The 24,235-nt window shown below is 39.9% G+C and overlaps 1 protein-coding gene across 5 annotated transcripts in view; it reads right to left on the bottom strand.

The window, feature by feature from the left end:
- LOC111341921 (tetratricopeptide repeat protein 37) overlaps nucleotides 1–24,235 on the bottom strand; it is a 36,195-nt gene that overhangs the window by 4,625 nt on the left and 7,335 nt on the right. For 2 of the 5 annotated variants that reach the window (XM_088757330.1, XM_088757331.1), the window contains exons 15-45: nucleotides 24,188–24,234; nucleotides 22,958–23,084; nucleotides 22,329–22,408; nucleotides 21,453–21,552; nucleotides 20,688–20,740; nucleotides 20,390–20,461; nucleotides 18,303–18,338; nucleotides 17,960–18,044; nucleotides 16,917–16,948; nucleotides 16,318–16,418; nucleotides 15,661–15,763; nucleotides 15,127–15,240; nucleotides 14,297–14,383; nucleotides 13,878–13,962; nucleotides 13,324–13,371; nucleotides 12,557–12,635; nucleotides 12,133–12,194; nucleotides 11,449–11,505; nucleotides 10,814–10,882; nucleotides 10,028–10,102; nucleotides 9,403–9,574; nucleotides 8,062–8,155; nucleotides 7,423–7,509; nucleotides 6,956–7,083; nucleotides 6,674–6,797; nucleotides 6,457–6,575; nucleotides 6,080–6,138; nucleotides 5,954–6,000; nucleotides 5,767–5,839; nucleotides 1,105–1,161; nucleotides 667–937 (exon numbers count right to left, since the gene is read on the bottom strand). In XM_088757330.1, coding sequence (XP_088613456.1) covers nucleotides 667–937; nucleotides 1,105–1,161; nucleotides 5,767–5,839; nucleotides 5,954–6,000; nucleotides 6,080–6,138; nucleotides 6,457–6,575; nucleotides 6,674–6,797; nucleotides 6,956–7,083; nucleotides 7,423–7,509; nucleotides 8,062–8,155; nucleotides 9,403–9,574; nucleotides 10,028–10,102; nucleotides 10,814–10,882; nucleotides 11,449–11,505; nucleotides 12,133–12,194; nucleotides 12,557–12,635; nucleotides 13,324–13,371; nucleotides 13,878–13,962; nucleotides 14,297–14,383; nucleotides 15,127–15,240; nucleotides 15,661–15,763; nucleotides 16,318–16,418; nucleotides 16,917–16,948; nucleotides 17,960–18,044; nucleotides 18,303–18,338; nucleotides 20,390–20,461; nucleotides 20,688–20,740; nucleotides 21,453–21,552; nucleotides 22,329–22,408; nucleotides 22,958–23,084; nucleotides 24,188–24,234 — 2,743 coding nt within the window. Of the gene's footprint in view, nucleotides 1–666; nucleotides 938–1,104; nucleotides 1,162–5,766; nucleotides 5,840–5,953; nucleotides 6,001–6,079; nucleotides 6,139–6,456; nucleotides 6,576–6,673; nucleotides 6,798–6,955; nucleotides 7,084–7,422; nucleotides 7,510–8,061; nucleotides 8,156–9,402; nucleotides 9,575–10,027; nucleotides 10,103–10,813; nucleotides 10,883–11,448; nucleotides 11,506–12,132; nucleotides 12,195–12,556; nucleotides 12,636–13,323; nucleotides 13,372–13,877; nucleotides 13,963–14,296; nucleotides 14,384–14,976; nucleotides 15,070–15,126; nucleotides 15,241–15,660; nucleotides 15,764–16,317; nucleotides 16,419–16,916; nucleotides 16,949–17,959; nucleotides 18,045–18,302; nucleotides 18,339–20,389; nucleotides 20,462–20,687; nucleotides 20,741–21,452; nucleotides 21,553–22,328; nucleotides 22,409–22,957; nucleotides 23,085–24,187; nucleotide 24,235 lie in introns of all 5 variants that reach the window. The other 3 variants (XM_088757333.1, XM_088757334.1, XM_088757335.1) reach the window with 2 other exon arrangements.

Below are 24,235 nucleotides of genomic sequence, written 5' to 3'. Positions count from 1 at the left end.
CGGCAATCATGAGATTATAAGCTCGAGAGTTTTATCGTGAGATGAGGGTTAAGCGTAGAAATCCAGACTGAGTAATTAAATCATTTTAGTATAAATCGACAGAGTTGAATAAGGTGTTACAGAACAACTTCCTAAAACTTTGTACACGCCCTAAATATTTTCGAAAATTAATGTTCTCCTTAAAACCTTTGGAAATAGGAAAATGCCTTCGGCGACAACAAAATGCCTCGGTTTTAAATGCCAGCTCCTTATTATTTCCGCAAATTTCGCTGAATTTCAAACCTCGCACGCTTGGACCCGCGTTGTTGACTGCACACCTTTGATGTTATTCAGCTCCGTCGTATAAATCTACTAGCCACTAAAAACTTTAAAACAGGGCCATTACTTACACAAAGATCACGCCGTGTTTTTAGATAATCAGTGGACTTCGAGATTTCTCTATACAGGGTAAGTGTTTTTTTTAAAAGTAAATAAATATTTTGCCAGTGTGAGCTTTAGGCCTTCTTGACAAACAAGTTTAGAAAGCAAACACAGGCAATTTTGCTGGGCGACGGCTAGACTTCGTATATCTAACTGGCCCTGTAATCTAATCCCCGATTTTTCGAACCTTTCCAAAATTAACACCATGGACCCTCTTACAACGAAGTTTCCTTGTACATCCTATACCTGCTGACTCCACAAACTGAGAGAGCCTGGCGCCAAGACGGCTTTTGTCCCTCCCCAGTTCTTCGCGACTCTTAGCTATATCGTGAGCTGTAACAGAAGTCGCTAGCACTGCCCAGCTAGAAACATGATCAGGATGCGCATGAACAGCCTTCTGGGATTCCTTAAGACCTGTGTGAGTCCTGTATGTAGCACGCGTGTGATTGACTTTTCTAACGTCGTGACGCAAGAAACCCGAGCCCACGATACCGGCTGGCTGGAAAGCGGGGTTGTGCTGTTGATAGAGGAAAAAATCTCTATAAGAAACTATGCTCGTTGGTGTTGGTGCTTTGTTCTCCATTTACTTTATGCAGAGTATAGTTGGAAAATTTTCACTGGAATAGCTTAAGTTCTAAAGTCGTACAAAATAAGTGCCAGGTAACAGAAAATTTTCGAACAGACCTCTGATGAATGACTTCCTCCAAGTGTGGCAGAAGATTCAGAGCAGCGAGCCGCAGCCTACAAAAAAAAACAAACACAGATTTGGAAGAGCAGACAAAAAATAACCATCAACTTACTCTTTGCCGAGCCAAGACGCGACAATAATAAAGGATATCGTCAGCTAGCTACGAATTTGTTTGAGAGCCTCCCTTTCCCACGCTCAAGTCAGTTCTGTTTGATCAATCGGCAGTTGTAAAGAAAAGTTCCCCTCAACTGTCGGCCGGTGCTCGGCCGACAGGTTTTTTCAGGGGGTCATTCTTCACAATTCTGAGCGATCAGTCAGTTTATGCATTTTCTTTCGGAAGTTAGCGAGGGCATGCGTGCCTTCATGCTAACACGTTTTGTGTTAGCGCGTGGAGTCTCCTGAGACTCCAGTTGAGTATATTAAGGAGTGTCTTCCTTGATATATTCATCAAGAGTGACACTACTCGGTGGTGCTTCAGTTCATATTTTCGGCTTACTTTATTTTATTGGTTAGTTTATTTTAACTTTTTTGGTGGTCGCTCTGCGTCTGCGTTACTTGTTTTTTTCCTTTTCAGGCCTTCGAATGTCTTCTGCGACAGACATCTGCTTCAGATGCGGAAAAAGAGGCCACTGGAGTTCTACTTGCGGAGGACTTCACGACGGATTCGGACCTGCAAGCCAGCGGCTCAAAGGAGCAGTTAGCACAGCATTCGGGGATCAACCCCGTAAACCAGTTGAGTGATGACACGGCTGGCGTTTTTGAGGACATTATTAAGGTAGACGATACGTTTTCTCCAACTTATGAATTAGAGGCGGGTACATCGGAACCTAGTTTAGCTCCTTTACCCGTTAAAGGTAGACTAAAAGGTCACGTCCAGTTTTGGAAAAGAATAAACGCTCCCTCTTTCATCACGGAATGCATTACAGAGGGCTACAAGATACCTTTCTATCTTACTCCGCCAACGGCAGAGTTCAAGAATAATTCATCTGCTTTGAAACACTCCGACTTTGTCCAATCGGCGATTCTAGAGTTGTTTACCTCCGGGAAAGTTTGTAAAGTGTCCACGTGTTACCTCAGGGTTATTAATCCCCTCTCTGTTTCCGTCCAGAGTTGCGGGAAAAAACGCTTAATTTTGGACTTGAGATATGTGAATCGATATACCTTTAAGCAGAATTTAGAGTTTGATGATTGGAGAGTTGGGATAGATTATTTTGAGAAAGGTAGTTACTTCACTAAGTTTGACCTTAAAAGTGGGTATCACCATTTAGATATTTTTCCCGACCACCAACGTTTCCTTGGGTTTAGCTGGGTCATGTCTGATAGAAAACCTAGTTTCTTCATGTTTACTGTCTTACCGTTCGGTTTATCTTCAGCGCCTTACATCTTCACCAAGCTACTCAGACCTTTAGTTAAACACTGACGATCTCAGGGTATACACACTGTTGTTTACCTTGATGACGGTTTCGATGTCGAATCTACCAAGTTGTGAAGTGAGATTAACTCTAGCATCATTAGATCAGATCTGGCTTTGGCCGGCTTCCTAGCTAACGAAGATAAGTCAGTTTGGGATTCTGTGCGTTTAATCACTTGGCTTGGTATCGTTTGGAACAGGCTTCTAGGAAAAATTAGCATTACTGAACCCCGAATAGATAAGGCTTTGTTTCACATTGACAACACCCTTCAAGATCCTGGACTTTCTGCTAGAGGCCTGGCCTCCATTGTGGGTATATCATCTCTAGGAGCCCTTTTCTAGGGAATCTTAGCCGGATTATGACCAGGCATTGTCAGATGTCCGTAGCGACTGCCCAAGACTGGGGCAGTGTGCTTGCTTTTGATAGGTATTGCATGGTAGAGCTTCAGTTTTGGAAGGCTAATCTTCGCTCTGTTAACTCCAAATCTGTATCGGATTTGGCATTCCCTTTCGTATCCATTTACTCGGATGCTAGTAATATAGCCTGCGCAGGTCACATTGCTGGGGTAGATGTGCACGCTCACAGGATGTTTACAGAAGCAGAACGCCAGGAGAGCTCTACTTACTGCGAGCTGTTCAGTTTGTTCTTAGTTCGTTTAGTTCGTTCCTTCCTAACTCTAGGGTTAAGTGGTTTACCGATAGCCAAGGGGCGGCTAGGATCGTTCAAGTTGGCAGCATAAATTTCAATCTGCATAAGTTAGCTTGCGATATTTTTTCGTTTTGTTTCAAGGTTGGAATTTATTTAGACCTTGAGTGGGTGCCCGGGACACTTAATGAAAAAGCAGATTTCCTCAGCAAGATTGTGGATTATGACGATTGGGAGCTTGCCCCCGGGTTCTTTCGGCAGCTGGACGTGTTTTGGGGGCCATTTACGATTGATTGCTTTGCCACCCACTACAACAAGAAGGTCTCCAAATATTTTTCTAGATTCTGGAATCCTGGGACAGCGGGAGTTGACGCGTTTTTCCAAGACTGGCAACACGAAAATTACTTAGTTGTGCCACCGGTCGTACTCTTGTCAAAAGTTCTCATTTTCATGTTTCGATGCAATGTCAGGGGGACATTAGTGGTACCTTACTGGCCGTCCGCGCCTTTCTGGCCTTTGTTGGTTCATCATCATCTTTATTTGCCTTATTTTAACAATTAAAAATAGTTAATTACAGCGACAACAGTTAGAAGGCGAGGAGACCCAAGAAGCCACCAGGCTTATGGGAGAGCCACCTCACTTAGAATAATAAATTAAGTAAAGAAAAAGTTTTGGGACTTCGTTGTCGATTATTCAATTTTTTGAGGGCCGCTTAACATAGCGTCAAGGTCGTAATACGAACTCGCTTTTAGGTTCAGCCTCCTGGGACGGCTTAATCCTTGCTGTAAAACTTCAATTTTATCGGAGCGCTGTTAGTAACACTCCAAACTGACCTTGTTTAGAGTGTCTCATGGCGAGGGCTTCTTGTACTGTGAACCCACTATTACAGATCTCGGATCTATAGACCAGTGCTTCTTAAGCCGTTGGCACTGAGTGTTCTTGTATTTCATACCGGTTGGCAGCTTACACGTTTTTGTAGCCGGTTGGCAAGTTTGTTCGAGCCGAATGGCAGCGAACTTGAGCCGGTTGGCTATGAGTATTTTGCTGGGCTAGGGATTTGTTTACTGCCCCCCCCTCCCCCACCTCACATTATTTCTTAGTACTTTTGTTTTCCTTAGGATTTGATAGAAGCCTCCTCTTGGGGACTGACGTGTAGGGACAGAAGACGTACAATCGTGCAGCAATTTTTAGCTTCTAAAGCCAATTCTTCCGTTAAAAAATATGTTACCCAGTATAGGTATTTCTCCGTGTACCTTAGGTCCAGAGGCGTGAAATTAGTCCTGCCTTGCGTTAGTTTACTCGTCTCAGAATACTTGTCTTATCTTCATGAAACTAAAAGATCCTATGCTGTCGTTTTGTCTGCGTTCTGTGCGTTAAAGTGGGTCCACGATCTTATCCCTTAGGGTGCACAGGATAATCCGGTTGACACTGCGCTAAATCACAATGTGGTTCTGGCCAGCAAACGAGCTTTCAATAGGCCAGTCAACAAAACGAAGCCCATTACCCCCGACATGATATATCGTATTTGTGTTCAGTTTGCCCACGAAGGCAGTAATCTTAAGGATTTACGTACAGCTTTACTGTATGTCTTAGGATTTTATGGTCTCTTTAGGATCAACGAGCTATTGGATGTGCAAGCTTCTGATATTCTAGTTCACGATGATCACCTAGAGATTAATGTTAAGAGTAGTAAAACTGATCAGTTTAGGCAAGGTAATATAGTATTTACTGCTAAGAGTGGCGGGGCGACATGCCCCCACTCATTATTGTCTCGATATCTTTCCGCAGCTAGCATTGATCTCAATTCATCAGCGTACATTTTCAGAACACTTCGACCTCGTAAGAAGGACAATTCGTATACTTTAGGCCCTAGGAGGCTCAGCTATACTAGGTGTAGAGAATTGGTTAAGGAAGCACTCTTGGCTATACGAGTAAATTCGGTCAGTTTTGGCACTCATAGCCTTAGATCCGGTGGCGCAACGTTTATAGCTGACAATCTAGCGAAGTCAGGTTCTTCTGACAGGTTACTCATGCTCCACGGTCGCTGGAAATCGGAAACAGCTAAGAATATGTATATCAAGGACTCCTTAGACAGTAGATTACATTTGACAAGGTTGTTCCCTACCTTTGGCGTAGAAGAAATGTAACTTATTTTTTCTTATTTCTTACTTTATACAGTCAGAGCTTTATATATTCTTGTAACCAAATACTTTGGCTTGTATAGCGTGTAATGGCATTAAAGCATCGTCGGGCAAGTGCTCTCACTCTGCCTGCCTTATAGTTTGTGTCTATTGTCTGCGTCAGCGTTCTGGAGAAGGAAAATATTTTTCGTACGGACGAACGTAGTGAGGGAGTAGGAAAGAGGTCTTACAAGTGTGTAGTGCTGTTTGCATTTGCAACAGCCATTGCTTTGTCTCGCCCTCACGCTGGCCTCGCGATTGCCTCCGCTCAAAATTCTCAACGACCCTTTTCCTAACTTAAACTGAAGTTACCCTAAGTAAGCCTGTTAAATCCAGACAGGAAGTACTCGTTAACAGTGCATCTTCTTGACACTGTAGTCCTGTATATACCATCATATAATTCAATCAAGAGTCTCTTTACCTGCAACTCGTCGGGACAGGCCTGCAGTAGATAGGACGCCAACTGACTCCACAATAAGCTGCTTCTTGGATTACTGTAAAAAAGTCAACAGAAGTGATTCAGCCTGGGCTAAAAATCAACCCAGGCCCGAGTGAAAAAGCTCTTAGAGGACAAGAACAAAGGAAAGGAAAGAACCAGTGCATCTTACCGATGGATCTCTTTCATGATGTGACTCCGTCCAAGTTTTTGATTTCCCTGTAACGTGATAACAACAACAATTGCATTGTACTCGAAACACAAACAACGCACACGTAAAGAGAGATTTAAAGCATACCTGCATGGCGTAAAACCGTGAGTAAAGATAGCAAATATCGCCCGTTAAATCATCAGACCCTGACAGACAAGATATTAACATATAATAAGCTAAATGTCTGTGTTTAGATAATAAGCTGAATCATACACGGATTTTCACTGTTTCCTACTTGAGATCTATTGGAGGACAGACGCACCTAGACGTCATGACACCATCGACAACATCTTGCCTTTTTTCTTATATAAAAGTAATAGATTTGGACTGCATTTTTTCCAGAAAACCTCTTCGACATTGGACCTGGGCATAAGTAGGTTAGTGCTGCACTACTGCTGAGGTCTTTTTTTTTTTAATTCCCCCCCCCCCTCCCCTACAGTAATTCTCTACATAACCTGCCTTACCGTTCTTTTTGTTCATAAGTTCACCTAGGGCTGCTCCAGCCAATGTAGCATCACCGCTGACCAAACCAAAGGCACACAGCGCCATGAGCCCGCGATCACAAGCGGGTTGCAATTGAGAACTGCAAGATAATAGGGTGTACATGAAATTTTTTTCCAAACATTTCGTTTACAATTAAAATTGGTAAATAAGTTATTGAATCCAATTATTCTTATTCACCTTTTAAAGAGCATTTCTTTTGCTCCATCTTTGTCATCAAGCGCGTATCCTAGCATGCCCATGGCGGTTAGAATGCAAGATCTGTCGGCATCTGTGGTAGCCAACTGGAAGGCCTGCTCATAAGCTGACATTGAACAAATTAAAGTTTATTTTTCTCTATGTAAAAAATAGAGAAAAGGTTTCACTTTTTCATTACCAAGAAATACCCGGTAATTTTCTGATCTAGCTGTTAGAAATTCACCTGTAAATCCGTCGACAGGTTTGATATATTTAGTTGATTACCTTGATAACTTTCTTTCAACTGACCAGCCATGAACAATGACAAAGCAAGCCCGCACAAGTCATAAAATGCGGTCAGTGGCTTCACTGCTTGATAAGTCTTGACAGCTTCCTTATATCGACTCATTGCACTAAAAAGAAAAAAACAAAACAAAACAAAATAGGTTTCCAATGCATGGAGCCCGTAAGAGTATTGGATGTGATGCTGGACCCTCGTAGGTTTACTCAGCAATGTTATTTCCACCGTTAGCTTTCGGCCTTCTTGACACTGTTCACAAAAATAAATGTTCAGATGAAAGGATCGGCTAACTTGAGGATTGTTTAGGACGTGGTTTTGTCAAACATCGGCTAAACTTTGCTTTAATCACCGGCCCAAAGAGTCTAGGACACCAGTCAAGGAATTCTTTCCTTTGACACAGGCAGCAGCTTCGAATACTAAGGGAAAAGAAAGAAAGAGATACACAACTTACCAGAGCACTCTAGCATAGTTAACAAGCACAGTATTTAAATGTTGCTGGGCATCATCCGTTCCACGTTCTTGAAGAAGATCAATCGCACTACGAAAATCAGCAACAACAACAAAAACGACAAATTAATAGAAAACCAAAGGATTCGTGATAGCGGTAATCTAGCCGATCAGATAAGCAATTGATAAGCAATGAGTGCCCGCCTAATAAGAGGAAAAAATACCCCTACTTCAGCCAATCAGCATTCAGTAATTTTTTCCCATCTGACATGAGATAAATAAAAAGAGCAAACTCACATTTTGACCCAAATTGTGATTCACCAACATAATGCAGTAAATGTAGGGAGGACAAAAACTTTGCCTAAAACGTAACCAAGTTACTTGTAAGATAATAATTTGAATATATCAACAAAGTTGAAATGGTAAATTGGCCCCCGTTACGGTTATAAAAGCTAACGTTTCGTCGGGCTAACGCCCGAAACGTCAGCTTTTATAACCGTAACGGTGGCCAATTTACCATTTCAACTTTGTTGATATATTCAAATTATTTCGTTACCCCCACCGACGCAGCGCCAAACAGTTTCTTTAGAAACTATCAACCTTTATTTACTTGTAAGATAATTTTATAGAATGAAGGGGATACCTTTTAAAGGCTTTCTCTGCTTGTAAGAAGAGTTTCTGATGTTCTAACAGCAGTCCGTACATATTGTAGGCACCAGCATTGTCCCTTACGCGATCTAGAAATTAAAGTAACATGAATACATACCCCTTACTAACCGCACGGATTTATGGCCCAGGCACTAAGCACGCGGGCCATAAACCGAGGGGAAAATTAAGGTTCCGTAACGTACAGTACGGACTGAATTAATGTGGTTAGTAGAAGAAACTGAGGTTCCGTAACGAACAGTACGGACCGAATAAACGTGGTTAGTAAAAGAAATTGAGGTTCCGTAACGTACAGTACGGACCGAATAAACGTGGCTAGTAGTAGTAGTAGTAGTAGTAGTAAGAGTAGTGGTAGTGGTAGTGGTAGTAGCAGTTCTTTAATTAATGTGGCACCACACTTAGCTACAAGCTACTTTCCAGGAAGCCCACAACAAAATATTCAATAAAAAATTACAACCTACATCAAAAATTATGTACATTAAGTGAAATATTATTAAAAAAAGGATATCGCAAATTCAAATATATATTTGTATACATGTGTAGTAAAACTTTGCGCGTATAGAGGTTTTGCACAGCAGCCATGTTGGAAGGCAGGAACAATGAAAATATTTTGCATAAGAAAGAATTTTTTTTCTCGTGGGTAAAATAATCGTTTGTTCCTGCAATCCAACATGGCTGCTGTGCAAAACCTCTATAGTATCTGGTAGCGCGTTCCAAGTCTTAGCAGCAAAATAACGAAATGACTTAAGACCATGCTTGGTATTGTTAATCTTAGGTAAGGAAAGCATGTTAGTGCCTCTTAAGTTGTAATCAGTCCTCCTTGCTTTAACTAAGTCAGCAATAGGTCTGGGAGCCTTATATAGAAAGCAGTTATTGACCGTTAGCAACATGTCTTGAATCCTACGACTCTTCAATGTTGTATGCAAGCCGATGTAATCGAGCAAGTCTTCATATGAAAAACCCTTATCTTTATATACATATCTAAGCGCACGTTGATTTACCCTTTCCATTTTCTTTGTATTCCAATTTTGTAAGAGATGTATTTTATCTCTGGGTTCAAAGAGGGGGGGAAAGGTTTCAAATCAAACAAAATTTTGAATTTAGCGGGCTTTACATGGAAATATAACACATTAAATAGACGAATGATAGCGCACGCTGTACCTGAGAGATGCAATAACGTCACTTCAACGAAGTAAGCACTTTTCTCCTCACGTTTTCGCGTATACTCGCATTTTTCTTCTTTACGCCAAAATCGTCGCTTGAATAACAATAAAATCCTTTAATTTATAAAGTTCTATACATAAAAAAAATACAGTACCTGTGTATTTACTGAGGGCAGTGGCTGATTGAAGTACAGCCTTTCTGTATTCGGGACGAAGATGCGAGAGAGTAGCAGCAGGTTTTCCTTTGAGTATCATGTGATTTGTAGACGGTTTCTCTGATAAGAGACTCGAACAGACCCAATGAGAGTAGCCAATGCTACCTTCGACCTGAAAAGAGAAAATGTTATTTACTTATCAAAATTTTAGAGGGAATTAGCACAAAGTACACATTGAAAAACAACCTCAATAAAACCCTCAAAGAGAGAAAACCTCAAGTTGACCGTATTTTACAAACAACAGAGTGACTGTGTAGAATGTACGTCAACCATTCAGAGGTTCAAGTTCTTCACGGAAAATTCAATATAATTTTTAACGATTTTAAGTTATTTCAGTGAAAGACACACAAAATTAGCAATAAAAAAAGGCAACAAACGACAATTGCTAGGGATGGAGAAAACTTGCAACTAAGTTTTTCAAGAAGCCTGACATAGCAATTTCGATAGTGTTTGGAAATTATTTCCTCTAAAACCATTCCGGCGAAACTTCATGGGGGTAATAAGCCTGAATTCGATTTTAGTGTCAACCTTGAGTGATTCTCTTAAGAGGTACCGTATTCCTTACGTGTGAGCCCAGTTCCGTTGTGTGTCGAAACAGATCCATAGCCTCTTCACTTCCAATAATCTCAGCAATGGTTGCCTTCATATTAAAACAAAAAATAGCAACTTACAATCAATATAAGCGTCACCGAAACAAAGAGACGCTACCCCCACACATAAGACTGAAAATAAGAATCACTAAATATGAACTATGCCGTTAGGCGAAATCCAAACACGAGAGCCTGCTGGCACGCTAAACAGACGACGGTTAATATCTATCATTAGACATTTTGGTGTGTAGTATCGCTGAGTATTTTACGAGTTCTGCCGTATTTTGACGAGCCCGTAAGGCGAGTCAAATTACAAGCAACGAGTAAAAATACAAACCAATACTACACAACAAAACTTCTGATAGATTCTTTATTATTCAACTGTTTTTTTTTTCTGCCTAGCCGCGTTTCTGCTCATTTCTCATAGGGCGGGAAAAGCAAAGCGGATAGAGAAGAGTAGCACAGTCTACACGTTAAACAAGTTTTCTGTACGGAACAAATTAGCCAACTGTACATATCACAAGACATTTGTGCTCTCATTGTACCACTCATTGTACTTTTCATTCTGTACACTACATGCGGCTTGTTTCCGAAGGAAGTTTATGTCCACACTAAGCACAAAAACCTTTGGCTATTTTCGTTTACCCAAGGTACCCTTTGATAACAGCTGATACCAACAGGTTTCTTATGGTTAAATGTGCAAATGATGATGATAATGACGATAATTATCATTATTAATAATATCCTATACTAACATTTACCTGTCCAATCCACGCTGCGGTGTAAGACGGATCCAAAGCTTGAGAATTCTTGAATGCCTCATGAGCAAGCTGTAAAGAACGATAAGAAAATAAAAATGTTTATTATTAAACAACCCCAACGTTTAAGGCATCAATCTCGCCAACATTTCTAGCTGAAGCATGTGTTTTAAAAACAAAAGAAATATTTTTCCTTCTGTCAGTGGCTTCCTTAATCATTAGTGGCAAATGCCAAGTGTATGTAAGAACAATCATCTTTCGACTACTAGCATTTTATTCACCCTACCGCCCGCTACGATGTGGGAGCGTATAACAGATTTTAGTACGATTTCTGAGGTGAGTGTGATGTTTAACCCTCCACACCATAATAACAGTTTGCGCACTCTCTATATTGTTTTCTATACATTTCCTAAGGCGCTGACAAGGATAACTTGTTTAACAAACAAGAGCATCTCTCGTTGGTGATCATTTCATTTATTCTCATGACCTTCATATTTGATTCAGGGGGGGTGATATTGTAAGGAGAAATTAGATGCTGGTCACTCTTAGGCTGATCATTTCCTTTATTCTCGTGACCTTCATTTTTGATTCAGGGGGGTGATATTGTAAGGAGAAATTAGATGCTCGTCACGATTTACCTCTATTTTACCATGCTTTAGATACAGCACTCCTAAGTTTGTCCAAGCTGTAACATTCTGTAAGCACAACATAAAATTGTTTGAATACTTTTCTTATAAATACAGGGTCTATTAAAATTGTCGAAAAAAGGACGAAATGAACTGAATTCTTAGGCATGTGGCTATCATTATTATAGTAATTCCTTAGACCATTCGAAGATTTTTTACCACGATTGGCAGTAATGTCGCAATCTGATTGGCCAATTTGCCGTTGTCGGTAAGAGAACAGACAACGCTGCTCGCGTCGACGTGTCTCGCCACGTGTCACACTGAAAGAATCATTGTATTTGACGTCGATTGTGATAAAAAACAAATCAACGATGGTTTAGCGTGGTCTGTATTATCGACAACGATATTCGTCATCACTGTGGTCAAAATTTGCTGCGGACTCACTCGGATGCGCCTCATGAGTCAGAGCACGACACACCACTGTCGATTTGTTGATCACTGCACTATGAGTTTACATAATAAGGCTCTTTACTGACGGGTATCGTGTTAGAAGGGGGTAGGGGAGGTGTTGTCAAGTTCAAAGTGTGAGTTCCAATTGGACATGATCACTTCTAATTCAATTGTTCAGTCTTTAGGTAGGTTTTTTTTTCAAGTTTGTGGGATTAGCTGTTTCCGTCTACTAAAGCAGACACTTACGTTTGGTTCGGTCTTGATAGACATGATGAATGAATGTTGACTAAGGTCTGGATTGTTGACTTCTGTAAGGTTTACAAAAAAATGGTTAGCAGGATCTAAACTATGGCTAATACTTGTAGTGAAATATAACCATTTGTCTCTCTTTATATTCATTTCCGATGTGAACGATCGGAATTTTTCTACTGTATACCCGAATCTTCTTCAAGGTAAAATGGATATGCGTAACTCAGTGAACCATTGTGCTCAGCTGTGATTGGCTGGTGTTTTACTGCTGACTGCAATGGTTCAAAAGTTGCCGTCATTTTAAGTCGAGGCAAGTATTGTGTTCGCGTGTCGCGACCTTTTTCATTCTAGACTACGTGTAATACCGCTGGTATTAACTATATCTTCTTCAATCACAAGTGCCTCACTCTGCAAACATTACCTCTAGAAGCCGCCACTACTCCTAAACTATTCCAGAGTTTGTGGTTTGACGGTTGTAGGGTTATTCCTTTCTTCAAAGCCTGAAAGAGTAAAATAAATACGTAAGGTTAGGTTAGGTCTATACTCGAGTCAAGTGGCCCATCCAGCCGGAGGTTGTCCAGGTTTCCTTAGCATGAAGCGACCAGGAGTATCACTACTCCTCCCTGGATGGGACGCCAGTCCATTGCAAGGTTACCCCCCTGCATTTCATCAGTCTTCCCTCACAATTCGCTGGTACTCATTTACATTCCTGGGGGGAGTGAGGCACTGTGAGAAAAAAGTGTTTTGCCCAATAACACAACACAGTGACCTGGCCAGGTCTCAAACCCAGACCTCTCCACCCGGAGTCAACCGCTGACAATCATGCCCTCGTGTTTTCCCACGATACACTTGGGTAACATAGAAAGAAAGTTTTCTTATACAACTTACACCACTCTCTCAACCAAATCGATACAAAACTCGAATCAAGCGCGACTTGCTGACTCGCGCTTTTTTCGCGCATGAAATTGTTGAAGCTCTCCGAACACAATTCAACACAGTCGATTCCTGATATTTGGAACCCTCGCAACCTCAAACCTCGCACTGACTTGAACCCCAATTGATTACCCCTTGATTACCGCCACATCGTACCATCGATTTCTCGAACCACCCGGTCACTCAAAGCAACTTTCTTTTCCCTCATATACACGATTTCCTCTTCTTGAATTTATCAAAATTAAGACTGCTTACCTGCAGAGACCTGTGCGACATCTTCTCTTTCACATCTCCATCTAAAATCTTTGGGGAAAAGAAAATAATAAGAAAAAGTAGAGCTCTAAATTGAGAAACAAAAAATGTCAAAAAAAATGCTTCTGAAGTTAAACAAAATACTCCTTTTCAAAGATGTTGGGAACTGAAAAATAAAAAGCTTCTTTAATCGATTATCGCCCAAGTGTTTCAGCTCTCGCAATGGTTAAACATTTCACTACCTGGATAAACGACAAGGTAAAACAAAAGAGCTTGAAAGTAACTACACATGTTCTTCCATCTGTATTACTGGTTACATTTTTTGCTCTCAGTTCTCATTGGCTGATTATGATGTAACACTCGCTCAGTAGAGCTCCTTACGGTTGACCGTCATTAGTTTTATCCAAGGACACTCTACTGAACACCTCGTTATGTAACGCGCATTCAGGCGTTCTTTTTTTTCCTGGAGCGTGATAGCGTAGCAAGGCAGAACATCGGGCTCCCTGAAAAAAAAAAAAAAGAACACCTGATCAAAGCTCACACTCTAATAGACCCACCTTGGCTTGCTGAAAGCAGTTGAATCCCAAGTCACCCCACAGGCTTCCACAATCAGGCTGCAGTTTCAATGCTCTTCCATAAGCACTACAGGAAGGAAAACATACAACATTCACGAGACGTTAAATATTATAAGAGACTGTAAAGAAACGAAGAAAACTCGTTCAAAATTAGTCAAAACTAGGTTTATCTACGAGTTGGGTCAGGGCAAAAGATTACTGTTTATAATCAATCTCTTGGTTAGGGTGAGTTATGACGAGACGACTAAAAAAAGTCATTTACTTCAAACAGCCCACTTATAAAGAATTCTCAAGGTTCATTGATTGACGAAAACCATCTCCTAACTGCAATTTAATTCTATTTGATTTATTGGCTTTAGGCGTCTCTGGGAAATGTTGTTTGTCATAAAATCAGCTCTTACCTTGATCCTAAAGCAAGGAGCTGTTTCTTATCCAGATCACTGTGTTCTCCCTGAATGTACTTCTTAAGGTTGTCTGGAATTGTTCCTCTACAAGATACACAAACAGACACACATTCAGACATAAGCCAGAGAAGTCCTAAACATTCAACTCTAAAATTATGAAGAGTAGCGGCCGCGGTAAGCGGAAGTTATTCTGGCTTATGACTTAAGAACAACGGAATAAAAATCCCAAGGAGACGATGAGAACTCAAAGTAAAAACAAGCAAAATGCCTAAAGCGCGGGAAAACGCGGCCGACCAAGGTTTGATTGGTTTCAATTTTGAATCTGATTGGTTGAGAAAAGTGGTGCAGGTTTTCTAAACCAATCACAAGGCTGACAAAGTTGTGACTGGTTCAATTTTTGAATCTGATTGGTTGAGAAAAGTGGTGAAGGTTTTCCAAACCAATCACAAAACTGACAAAGTTGTGACTGGTTCCAGTTTTGAATCTGATTGGTGGAAAAAGTGGTGCAGGTTTTCCAAACCAATCACAAAGCTGACAAAGTTATGACTGGTTACAGTTTTGAATCTGATTGGTGGAGAAAGTGGTGCAAGCTTCCCAAAGAGAAGTAAAGCAAAAACAAAGCAATTCCGATTTACTCTCGACGCTTAATTGTAAATTGCTTTATAATGCAGTCCTACCTAATGGAGCTGTTGGACACAGGATGTATGATGGTACAACAGTCACCGATAAGTTTCCACAGGCATGCAAGGCCAGGCTTGCAATGTACAGCTCTGTTCAAAACAAGAAGAAAATAAAATATGAAACTGATATGCGATCCTTCTGCTTACTTTTGCAAGCAGACAGGTCCACCTGCGGGCGTCTTAAAAGCGAAGTGTGCTCCATAAACCACATATGTTTCATCTACGCCATTAACAGGATATGTGAAAATTGTCTGCAATGAGCTAAAAACAAAATAACTTCCCTGCCCGAATAAGGTCGTACAAATACCGTAAACAGAATGCAACAACGAGCAAAGGGAGGGCGGATAAAAGTAAGGTTATTAGGGATTTAATTGGTATGTGATTCCTGAGTATCGCAAACTCCACAGTAATGTGTCACCAACTTTGTCGCTGTTTTTTTTTCTTTTTTTTTTTTTTTTTCGCTATTGTTTGTGTTTCTCGCGATCGGGTAATGTAACCATGCCCTGTTTTGTTTGTTTTTTTTTTTAAACGAAGCTGCGCGTAAATGCATGAATATATGGCCACACAATTTTGATAAGGTTATATGCTGTGAAGGGATGATTTGAAAGTTACTGTTGGTGTTTGGAAGCAAGATTAGATGACCAAATTATCACAAAAGAAGGAAAAGTTATGTACACATACCGAGCCAAAACGTGAATAGCTTCCATCACACAATCCACAGCCTTTCCATTAAAATCCTGCTGTAGTGCGGATCGTGCTTGGTTAAGATATGTCTCTCCAAGTCCTACAAAATAAAACAACCAGAACAAAGCTCTGTTCAGGATCACGTAAAAACATTAGAAATCTTATTCATAGAGAATAGATACTCTCCTACTCTTCATCGAGACTGTTACTACTAACAGTAAACATATATTAAGTGAACATAGGCCGGATTACCGAATTTTTCCTCCGAAATTTGAAAAAGTTTAAGAACTTGCATTCAGCGGACACCATTATGAAGTGGATGTATAAATCAAAATTAAGCACTTTAGAGACAGAAATACTGAAGTGAGCAAACAGCTCCATGAGCAATTGGAGTTTGGTTTTGAGCAAGTGCAGATGAAGATCCTCTTGTTTTCTTCTAAAACACTCGTTCAGGCAAGTTTTTGCGTCCATCTATCGCCTTGAATGACGAGATTGAAAAGCATTTGAATACTCGCTCTATTCCATTAGTGAGTTAATAATTAACTAACTATGACACCTGTTTTAAGCAGACACCCTGAGTTAAGTAGACACTAACCAGAGTCCCCCCTGGGTGTCCGCTTTATGGACATTTGTAAAATGAAACTGAAATTTTACCTTTCATTGCAGGAACATAATCATGTTGCATCTCCAGAATCTGTTTATATTCTTTGATTGCCTCACTGTGGACACACAATAACTGTTTAATGGCCGCCAACCTGAGAAAAGATTTCCAAAAAACCGATCAAAGTTAGGTTGAACCAGGGCGGAAACAGGCTGGGCGATGAAAGGAGTGCGGGGTCCGAGTAAAAAGGTATGATGCAGTCCACTACGACCGAGTTCAAACAAACACTGGCTCGTGCCAGTTCTACTCCGCATCACACATTGCACGAAAAGCGGACCGCTCGTTTCATCGCCCAATCTCTCTCCGCCCTGGTTGAACCTCTTACTACCCCAGCGCGAGTGACGTCATTCCCAGATATCTACCGTATCTGAATCTAATTTCATCACGAAATAACTTTCGATGAAGCACGTTTAATGAATAACTTCATTCTCATTAACCATTTTCAGTTGTAAACAATTACGACATACTTCACACCACTTCCAAATGCAATCCTGTCCACAAAATTGCATTGAAACACAAAACATGCGAAATTACATAAACTGCTTTCATTTTAAGGGACTACGGATCAAAAACTTGCATTGCGCATACTTACTGGTAAAGGCAGTAGAGCGACGATGCGTCAAGCTGTAAAAATGCAACGATATCATGATTGTGTTGAACCATAACAAGTTCAAATAAAATTATTGACTGACTGATCGACTTACTAATGGACTGACTGACTGACTAACAGAGTGACTGACTGAGTGACTGACTGACTCAATGACTGACTCACAAGCTGACTCACTGGCTCCCTCACTGACTGACTGACTGACTTACTCACTGACTGACTCCCTGACTGACTCACAAGCTGACTCACTGGCTGCCTCACTGACTGACTGACTGACTGACTTACTCACTGACTGACTCCCTGACTGACTCACAAGCTGACTCACTGGCTGCCACACTGACTGACTGACTGACTGACTGACTGACTCACTGGCTGCCTCACTGACTGACTGACTGACTGACTGACTGACTGACTCAATGACTGACTCACAAGCTGACTCACTGGCTGCCTCACTGACTGACTAACTGACTGACTCACTGACTGACTCACAAGCTGTATCACTGGCTGCCTCACTGACTGACTTACTGACTGACTGACTTACTCACTGACTGACTCAATGACTGACTCACAAGCTGACTCACAAGCTGACTCACTGGCTGCCTCACTGACTGACTGACTGACTGACTGACTGACTGACTGACTCAAAGACTGACCAACAAGCTGACTCACTGGCTGCCTCACTGACTGACTGACTGACTTACTCACTGACTGACTCACTGACTGACTCACTGACTCACTGACTGACTGTAAGACCGACTGACAGATTGATTGACTATGTAACCAATTAACCGCTGAATGACTGCCTACCTGATGGAAAGACAGATTAACTGGCCAACTGTCCGAGCAACAGACAGACAGAATGACTGACTGACTGGCTGTTCGCCGACTGATTGAGTAATGCATAATTAAAAAGACTTGGAAGAAACCTAGTGTTTCTAAGAAGTGTTACAGAACAGTGATACTTAAGCTTATTTTTACGTTACTAAAATATATTTCACGGTTAAAAATCATGAGCGGAAAGTTCAAACCTCAGAAGCTTTTGTAAAAGCCTTCATAGCCGCCATGTAGCTTCCTCGACTCATATATCCTTCACCAAGACATTCCCAGCAATGCCTAAAAGACAAAGGAAAACAACAGAAAAAAGAAACCCTTAGCAACCTAACATCAGTATGCATATTCTCCACACGGTTTCCGAAGGTGTGGAAAAGGGAGAATTTGTTTAACAATCAAGAGCGTCTTTGGTTGGTGATCATTTCTGTTAATCTCCTGACCTCAATGTTTGATTCTGAGGTGTTATTGTAAGGAGAAATTAGATGCTAGTCACTCTTAGCTGAATGAAAATCAGAATGTTCCACTGTACTTGCCACCTACCTGTCTTTAAGATCAGCTCTTAGGGCACTCTGAAAACTTGTGTGAAAAACAATTCATATTTAGAACTTAAATAATACGGATTTCCTAAAAAAAAAACAACCAAAAAACACAACAAAAAAAAACACAACAAAAAAAAACACAACAAAAAAAAACACAACAAATACAGCAAAAACAACAAGAAAATCTTGGAGGATATTTCGATATGTGTCGTAAATTCAAATCATTGTAATCACAAGAGTCAAGAAGAGAAGAGGAAGATAACACAAGCAGCCAACGAGAACTCACAGTAAAACCAAGCAAACTGCCTAAAGCACGGGAAAATGCGAAGTCGTGACCAGGTCACGACTGGTGGCAGTTTTTTGAGGAGGTGGCGCAGATATTCTGGACCAAGCGAAGAAAGCAAAACCAAATTAAGCCCGGATTACTTTCGACACTCAATTAAAATTGCTCCAAAGATGATCTTAATCTGAAGGACCACTCATTTATTAGAGGGAGGGGGAGGTTGGGCTAGTGCATTTTAATTTTCATACACATGATTTCCCGTGGGCCTGTTCTTGCTACTGCATAACATAATGTGGCCCCCTTCGAGTCTGTACATGAGTTAAGATGACCCGCCCTCAACCTCAGAAACAATCATAATACAACTTAAATAAAACTCACCAAACTATTTAAAGCAAATAGCGAAAATAAGAGAGAGGTACAGAAGAGAAAAGCTGGACGAGAAGAAGAGAAATTTGGTTTAATCTCCAAACTACTGTCTGATGGTGAGATTCCAGTTAAGGAAGTCAATGTGGCTGCTCTAATAACCTTAAAAAGGACACAAGTTTACTGGCAAATTACAAATGATGGAAAGAGGGCTTATAAGTGATCAAGCTTGTACACTAATTAAAGAGTACTTGCCCACTCACAGCTTTTCAAACAGTGAATCAGAGGACAGTGATGCCGAGTAAGACTGAGTAATACATGAAGTTTTATTTTCCAATGTGAAAGGACTGCTATACACCATGTTATGTTGGTTTGTTATGCCATCATTTTGATAATAAATCATATTTGACTTGTTGTTGATTCCTTCAGTGTTGTTTCCTTTTTGTGGAACGGAAATTGGAATGCACAAATTAAAATACATGGCCCCTCAGAGATGGTGGCACAATTTTATGCAGCCCCCCATTTTCTGGTGCACAAAGAGTTATGATACCCCCATCTGCACCAGCCCACCCCCCCCCCCCTCTGATAAATGACCGGTCCCTAATATTGAGACAAACACACAGTAAAAGGTTTGTCCAAGGAGAACAGTTTTGTTCTCCGAACAGTCTTAATGTTTCCTGAGACAAAGTTGAGAGAAAAACTTCTACTAATTAAATTTTTCCCGAAGGAGAACACATCGAGTGAAAGATTGAAACAAACAAACAAGTGATGGCCAAACACCACAACTTTCCTTCTTCTTTTGTGGGTTACTGGTAAATTTTAACTAGAAACAATTTCGAACTGTTATTTGGCCAACACCAGTACGGCTTTTTATGCATATTTAGTTTCTCTGATGCAGCGTTTATTAGAGGGCTGAGTTTATTTTATAACTGAAATTATTTGTAAATATATACCTCTTGACAACCGTTCAAAGTCTATACTGTAAATCACGACCGAGTATTTTCCACTCGAATTTGTTCCATAACTTACAGTACGGACCCCAAAACACCAGGTTAGTAAGAAATTTATTAATTATCTCTGGGTTGAAGTAGAAGGGAAAGTTTTCAATTTAAAAAAGCCTTTGAATTTAGGGGGACGAACAATGAACTATGGCGTGCTAAATTGGCCAATCGCAGCGCGCGCACTAACTGAGAGATGTAATAATAAGCAAAAAAAGCTGAAATTCAATCGAGATTGTTTGGCTGATGAAATGTGAAGACAAGGACTTTCTAATTTTCCGAGTTGCAGAGTACTTGTGTTTTCTTCTTTTTAATGTTATTATTTTTTCCATCTACAGTGTTAAATTGAATCTGAGCCGGTTTCATGATCGTTTCCCTTATGGTAAACAATATAATTGCAAATTTGTCGAATACATTACACAAGGTTACGACAACTTAACTCACCAGGATATGGCTTCTGTACTTTCGTTCTGTTTCAAGTGAGACAATCCAAGCCGTAGCCATGCCCATTTACCCCTTGAGAGAACAACAAAGGGACACATCAGCTCAAACAGTTTAAATTGGATTAGAAAGCTATTGAAAGTTGTGCGTAATTGGGTCTAAATAACAGGACAAAAACTTCTAACGAAGAAATTTGTTGATTTTCCTGACCAGTAACCTCTACTTACTATGGTTTAACAAAATAAATTAATTGTAAAGACATCAAAAGAGTGAATTACTATATTAGACAAATAATACGCACTCTCCGGGCGATGATGCTGATGTAACATTCTTGTACAAGTTGAGTGCAGCAACCTAAAATAACCGAGTAGTTGCAAAAATCAGTAAAAACTAAAAGAATAAAGCGATTGAGTGTCGTAAAACCAAAACCAAAGCGATAACTACGGCCAATTATAGCGAGGAAAGTGCAACCAGGAGCCAATGAGAACTCAAAGTAAAAACAAGCAAACTGCCTGAAGCGCGGGAAAATGCGAGTGACCAAGTTGCGATTGGTTTCAGTTTGAAATTCTGATTGGTTCAGAAAGTGGCGTGAGTTTTCTGGACCGATCACATAACGAAATAAAGCAAAACCAGAGACATCCCGGACTACTTTCTACACTCAACTGAAAATTGATCCGAGAAGCAGAGTGATGTACTGAAGACAATTTGGTGCCATATATTTTGCTGTTCATGTGCATTAAATGGAACATCGATCTACATGATAAATATTTTGGGCTAGTTGTGGAAGAAACAATAGAAAAATTTGTCATGTCACGAGCGTGAGACAAAGAAAAAAATTGGAGTTCCTACGAATAATTGACTTCTGATCCTCGGATTCCGCGCTCAAATTCCGATGCTCTTTGAAAGACACATTTCCCATATGAACTTAGAAACTGCCTTTCCTCATTGTAGTAATACATCCAAGCGCGAGATGCGACGGTCAGCTTCCATTCCTCACGAGGGGCTCAGACTTTGTGAGCATCTAAGCTACATAATCAGCAATAACAAATTGAATCACGTCATTCACCTCACTTCCCATTTCCATAAGGGTATCTCCTAAAGCTATTCCTGCGTCAACAGAACTTGGATCTAGGTCAAATGCTTTCTGATAGCATCTACTGGCTTTGCTGAACATTGATACAAGAATTAATGATTAATCATTGCGATATCATCTTTTGTTTTATTTCTATATTCTTCTTTTATCATATGATTAGCTGATATAGCTCAGAATAACGAGGCATGTGACTAAACTGTCCTCAATACACCACTAGACGATATACATTACATTATCAAATGGATCTTTTCAGTAGTAATCATAGATGACGTCATCATTTGGACTAAAGTGGCCTGTGAGGTGCACTGGTATTCTAACCACATTCTGACATCTTCTGTGATTTCTAAAGGCACAGGCCCATGGCAGAGTGGAATCAATTTGACTAATATGACAAATAAGCAAATACTGTGAACGGTGACGTCACCTTTACGTCTGTCCTCTAATAGATCATAAGAACCAATCAAAATGCGTGTATCATTCAATTTATGATATAAAGAAAATGGAAAAATGTTGGACATTTCATCAGACCAACTCAAGAGAATTATGCCTTGACCAAGGTGTTCATTGACGTTTTCAGTGGGAGGGCAACTGATTTTTTCACAGGCAGGCAAAACTGTTTGAACTGAACTTCTTTGTAAGATAAACTTTTCTCCAGATGGTCAAACCAGGGGAGCAAAATCGTCCTCACAAGCGATAAATTTGCCCAGTACCTGGTCCCACAGGACCATTTTCACTAAAACTATCTCATCAAATATTCCATAATCGGCTGCTGATGTCTATTTTAGGAGTTTCATGGTTGATATCATATTCAACACGTGAGAAACATAAATGCTGTGTCGACTACAGTACCTTATATCTTTTAATACTCTAAGGTAGTAATGTCCCAAGTACAGAAATGAAGGAGAGTAATGGGGATCCAACTTGGCTGCCTAAACAAAATTATGTCAGACATTTTCATGGTTTAACTTACACTACAAATCGAAGTAAGAAAGCTGTCATTTATGAAAGTAAGACAGACAAAAATGGCAATTTTAGGTTATAGGGAATTGGTTCATTGTTTAGCATACATGCACAAATTATGTATGCATGCAGAAAGTCTGGGAACATGAAAGAACCTAAGAGTTTCTAAGGTACAGCTGAGAGAAACTATAACTGGCCTCTTTATTGCCCTCTAAACCCCCAAACTAACAACCATAACTAGTTTAAAGTTTGTTACAAGTATATTACTAGTTTGAAACATAAAATAAGATAAACACTGCTTGCTGTTTCTGTCCACAGACAGACCCAAATTTAAGCTGAAGAGACTCAAGGCTAAACATGATGGTAACTTTTGCAGCTAAGATTTAACTGAATCCATCATGATTATGTACAAAAGCAGGGGAACAGCATATAGAGATATATACTGTATTACAGATACTGTGCCAGGCTAGGTACAAAGTAGGACATGTTTTAAAATTAACAAATAATTTTTTCTATACCTTTAAAAACTCTGCCAAACATTTTTTCTTGTCAGCTCTCAAATTTCCATTCATTTCCCAGTACAACTTGCCAAGCAGAAAGTGGTAAAATGCACAATCTTCACATTTTTCTATTGCTTCCAAAAACCTAATTTCAATGAAGATACATTCATCACAAAAAAAAGAAAAAAACAAACAACAAATTAAATAATTTTACACTATGGTTGTAGAGAAACCTTTGGCCTCTACATTGCAGTAGGTCATCTTTAAATATATTCACTAATAAAAATAATTAAACAGCACATGCAAAGGTTATTTATATGAGCAGTGGTCAAAAAGCATCTCTCGTCCAATAAATATTTCAAACCAACAGAATAATAAGGTTAATTTTCCAAGAATATTCTCTATTAGTATATGCTAAAACAGTGGATAGTGTTGAAGGCGCACTCTGATTGGCTGGTCAAACTCCAAATATCATTTGCTATTTACCTCCGAAGAATTTTGGAAAAAATGGCGTCCCGGTTTGCATCCATGACAAGCGAAGAAATCACTCGTTAAATTTTTGGTGGTGTATATTATCTCCCTCTTTTAGTATATATATTTTAACAGTTCAAGCTTTCATCATATTTATAGGAAATAATTATTTATTTAGGACTTTAATACTATTATATTACTATTATAAGTTATATTTTAAACTTTATTGTAAATACACAATTCAGCTCAGTGGCTGCAAGCTTTTTACAAATAAACTATCTATCTATCTATATACTAAAACAGCTATTCACCTCAGTGTCAGTGGTCAGCGGTGGATATTTACCTCGCTGCTTCGCGGCTCAGTAAATATCCGCCACTAATCACCTCCACTTTGGTGAATAGTTGTTAATTATTCTAAAACTGTGGATGGATTTGAAGGCACTTCCTGATTGGCTTCTCAAACTCTGAATATCTTGGCTATTCATCTCCAAGCAATGAATGCGATTTGGGCTCAAAAATAAAGTAATTATTGCAGGATTAAACAAGTTAAAGTCTTGTTTTTGTGCTATATTATCTCATTGTTTTAGCAAATACTAATAAAAGCAGCTATTCACCTCTGTGTCAGTGGCGGGTGGCAGATATTATTTTTCTTTCATGGCTCAGTAAATATCCACCTCTAGCAACCTCCACTTTGGTAAATAGTTGAAAATAACTAACCATCCATTAACATCCATCCTCTTGAAAACTCAAAGAAAAACCTTGTACAGTCAAACATACCTCAACTCTGCATCATCAAAGTAACCCTCATGGAAACTTATTTGACCC

The sequence above is a fragment of the Stylophora pistillata genome, chromosome 4, assembly GCF_964205215.1.
Source record: "Stylophora pistillata chromosome 4, jaStyPist1.2, whole genome shotgun sequence".
NCBI classification, from domain to species: domain Eukaryota; kingdom Metazoa; phylum Cnidaria; class Anthozoa; order Scleractinia; family Pocilloporidae; genus Stylophora; species Stylophora pistillata.
Note: the sequence above shows the minus strand (reverse complement) of the source record. Positions and strands in the feature narration are given on the sequence as shown.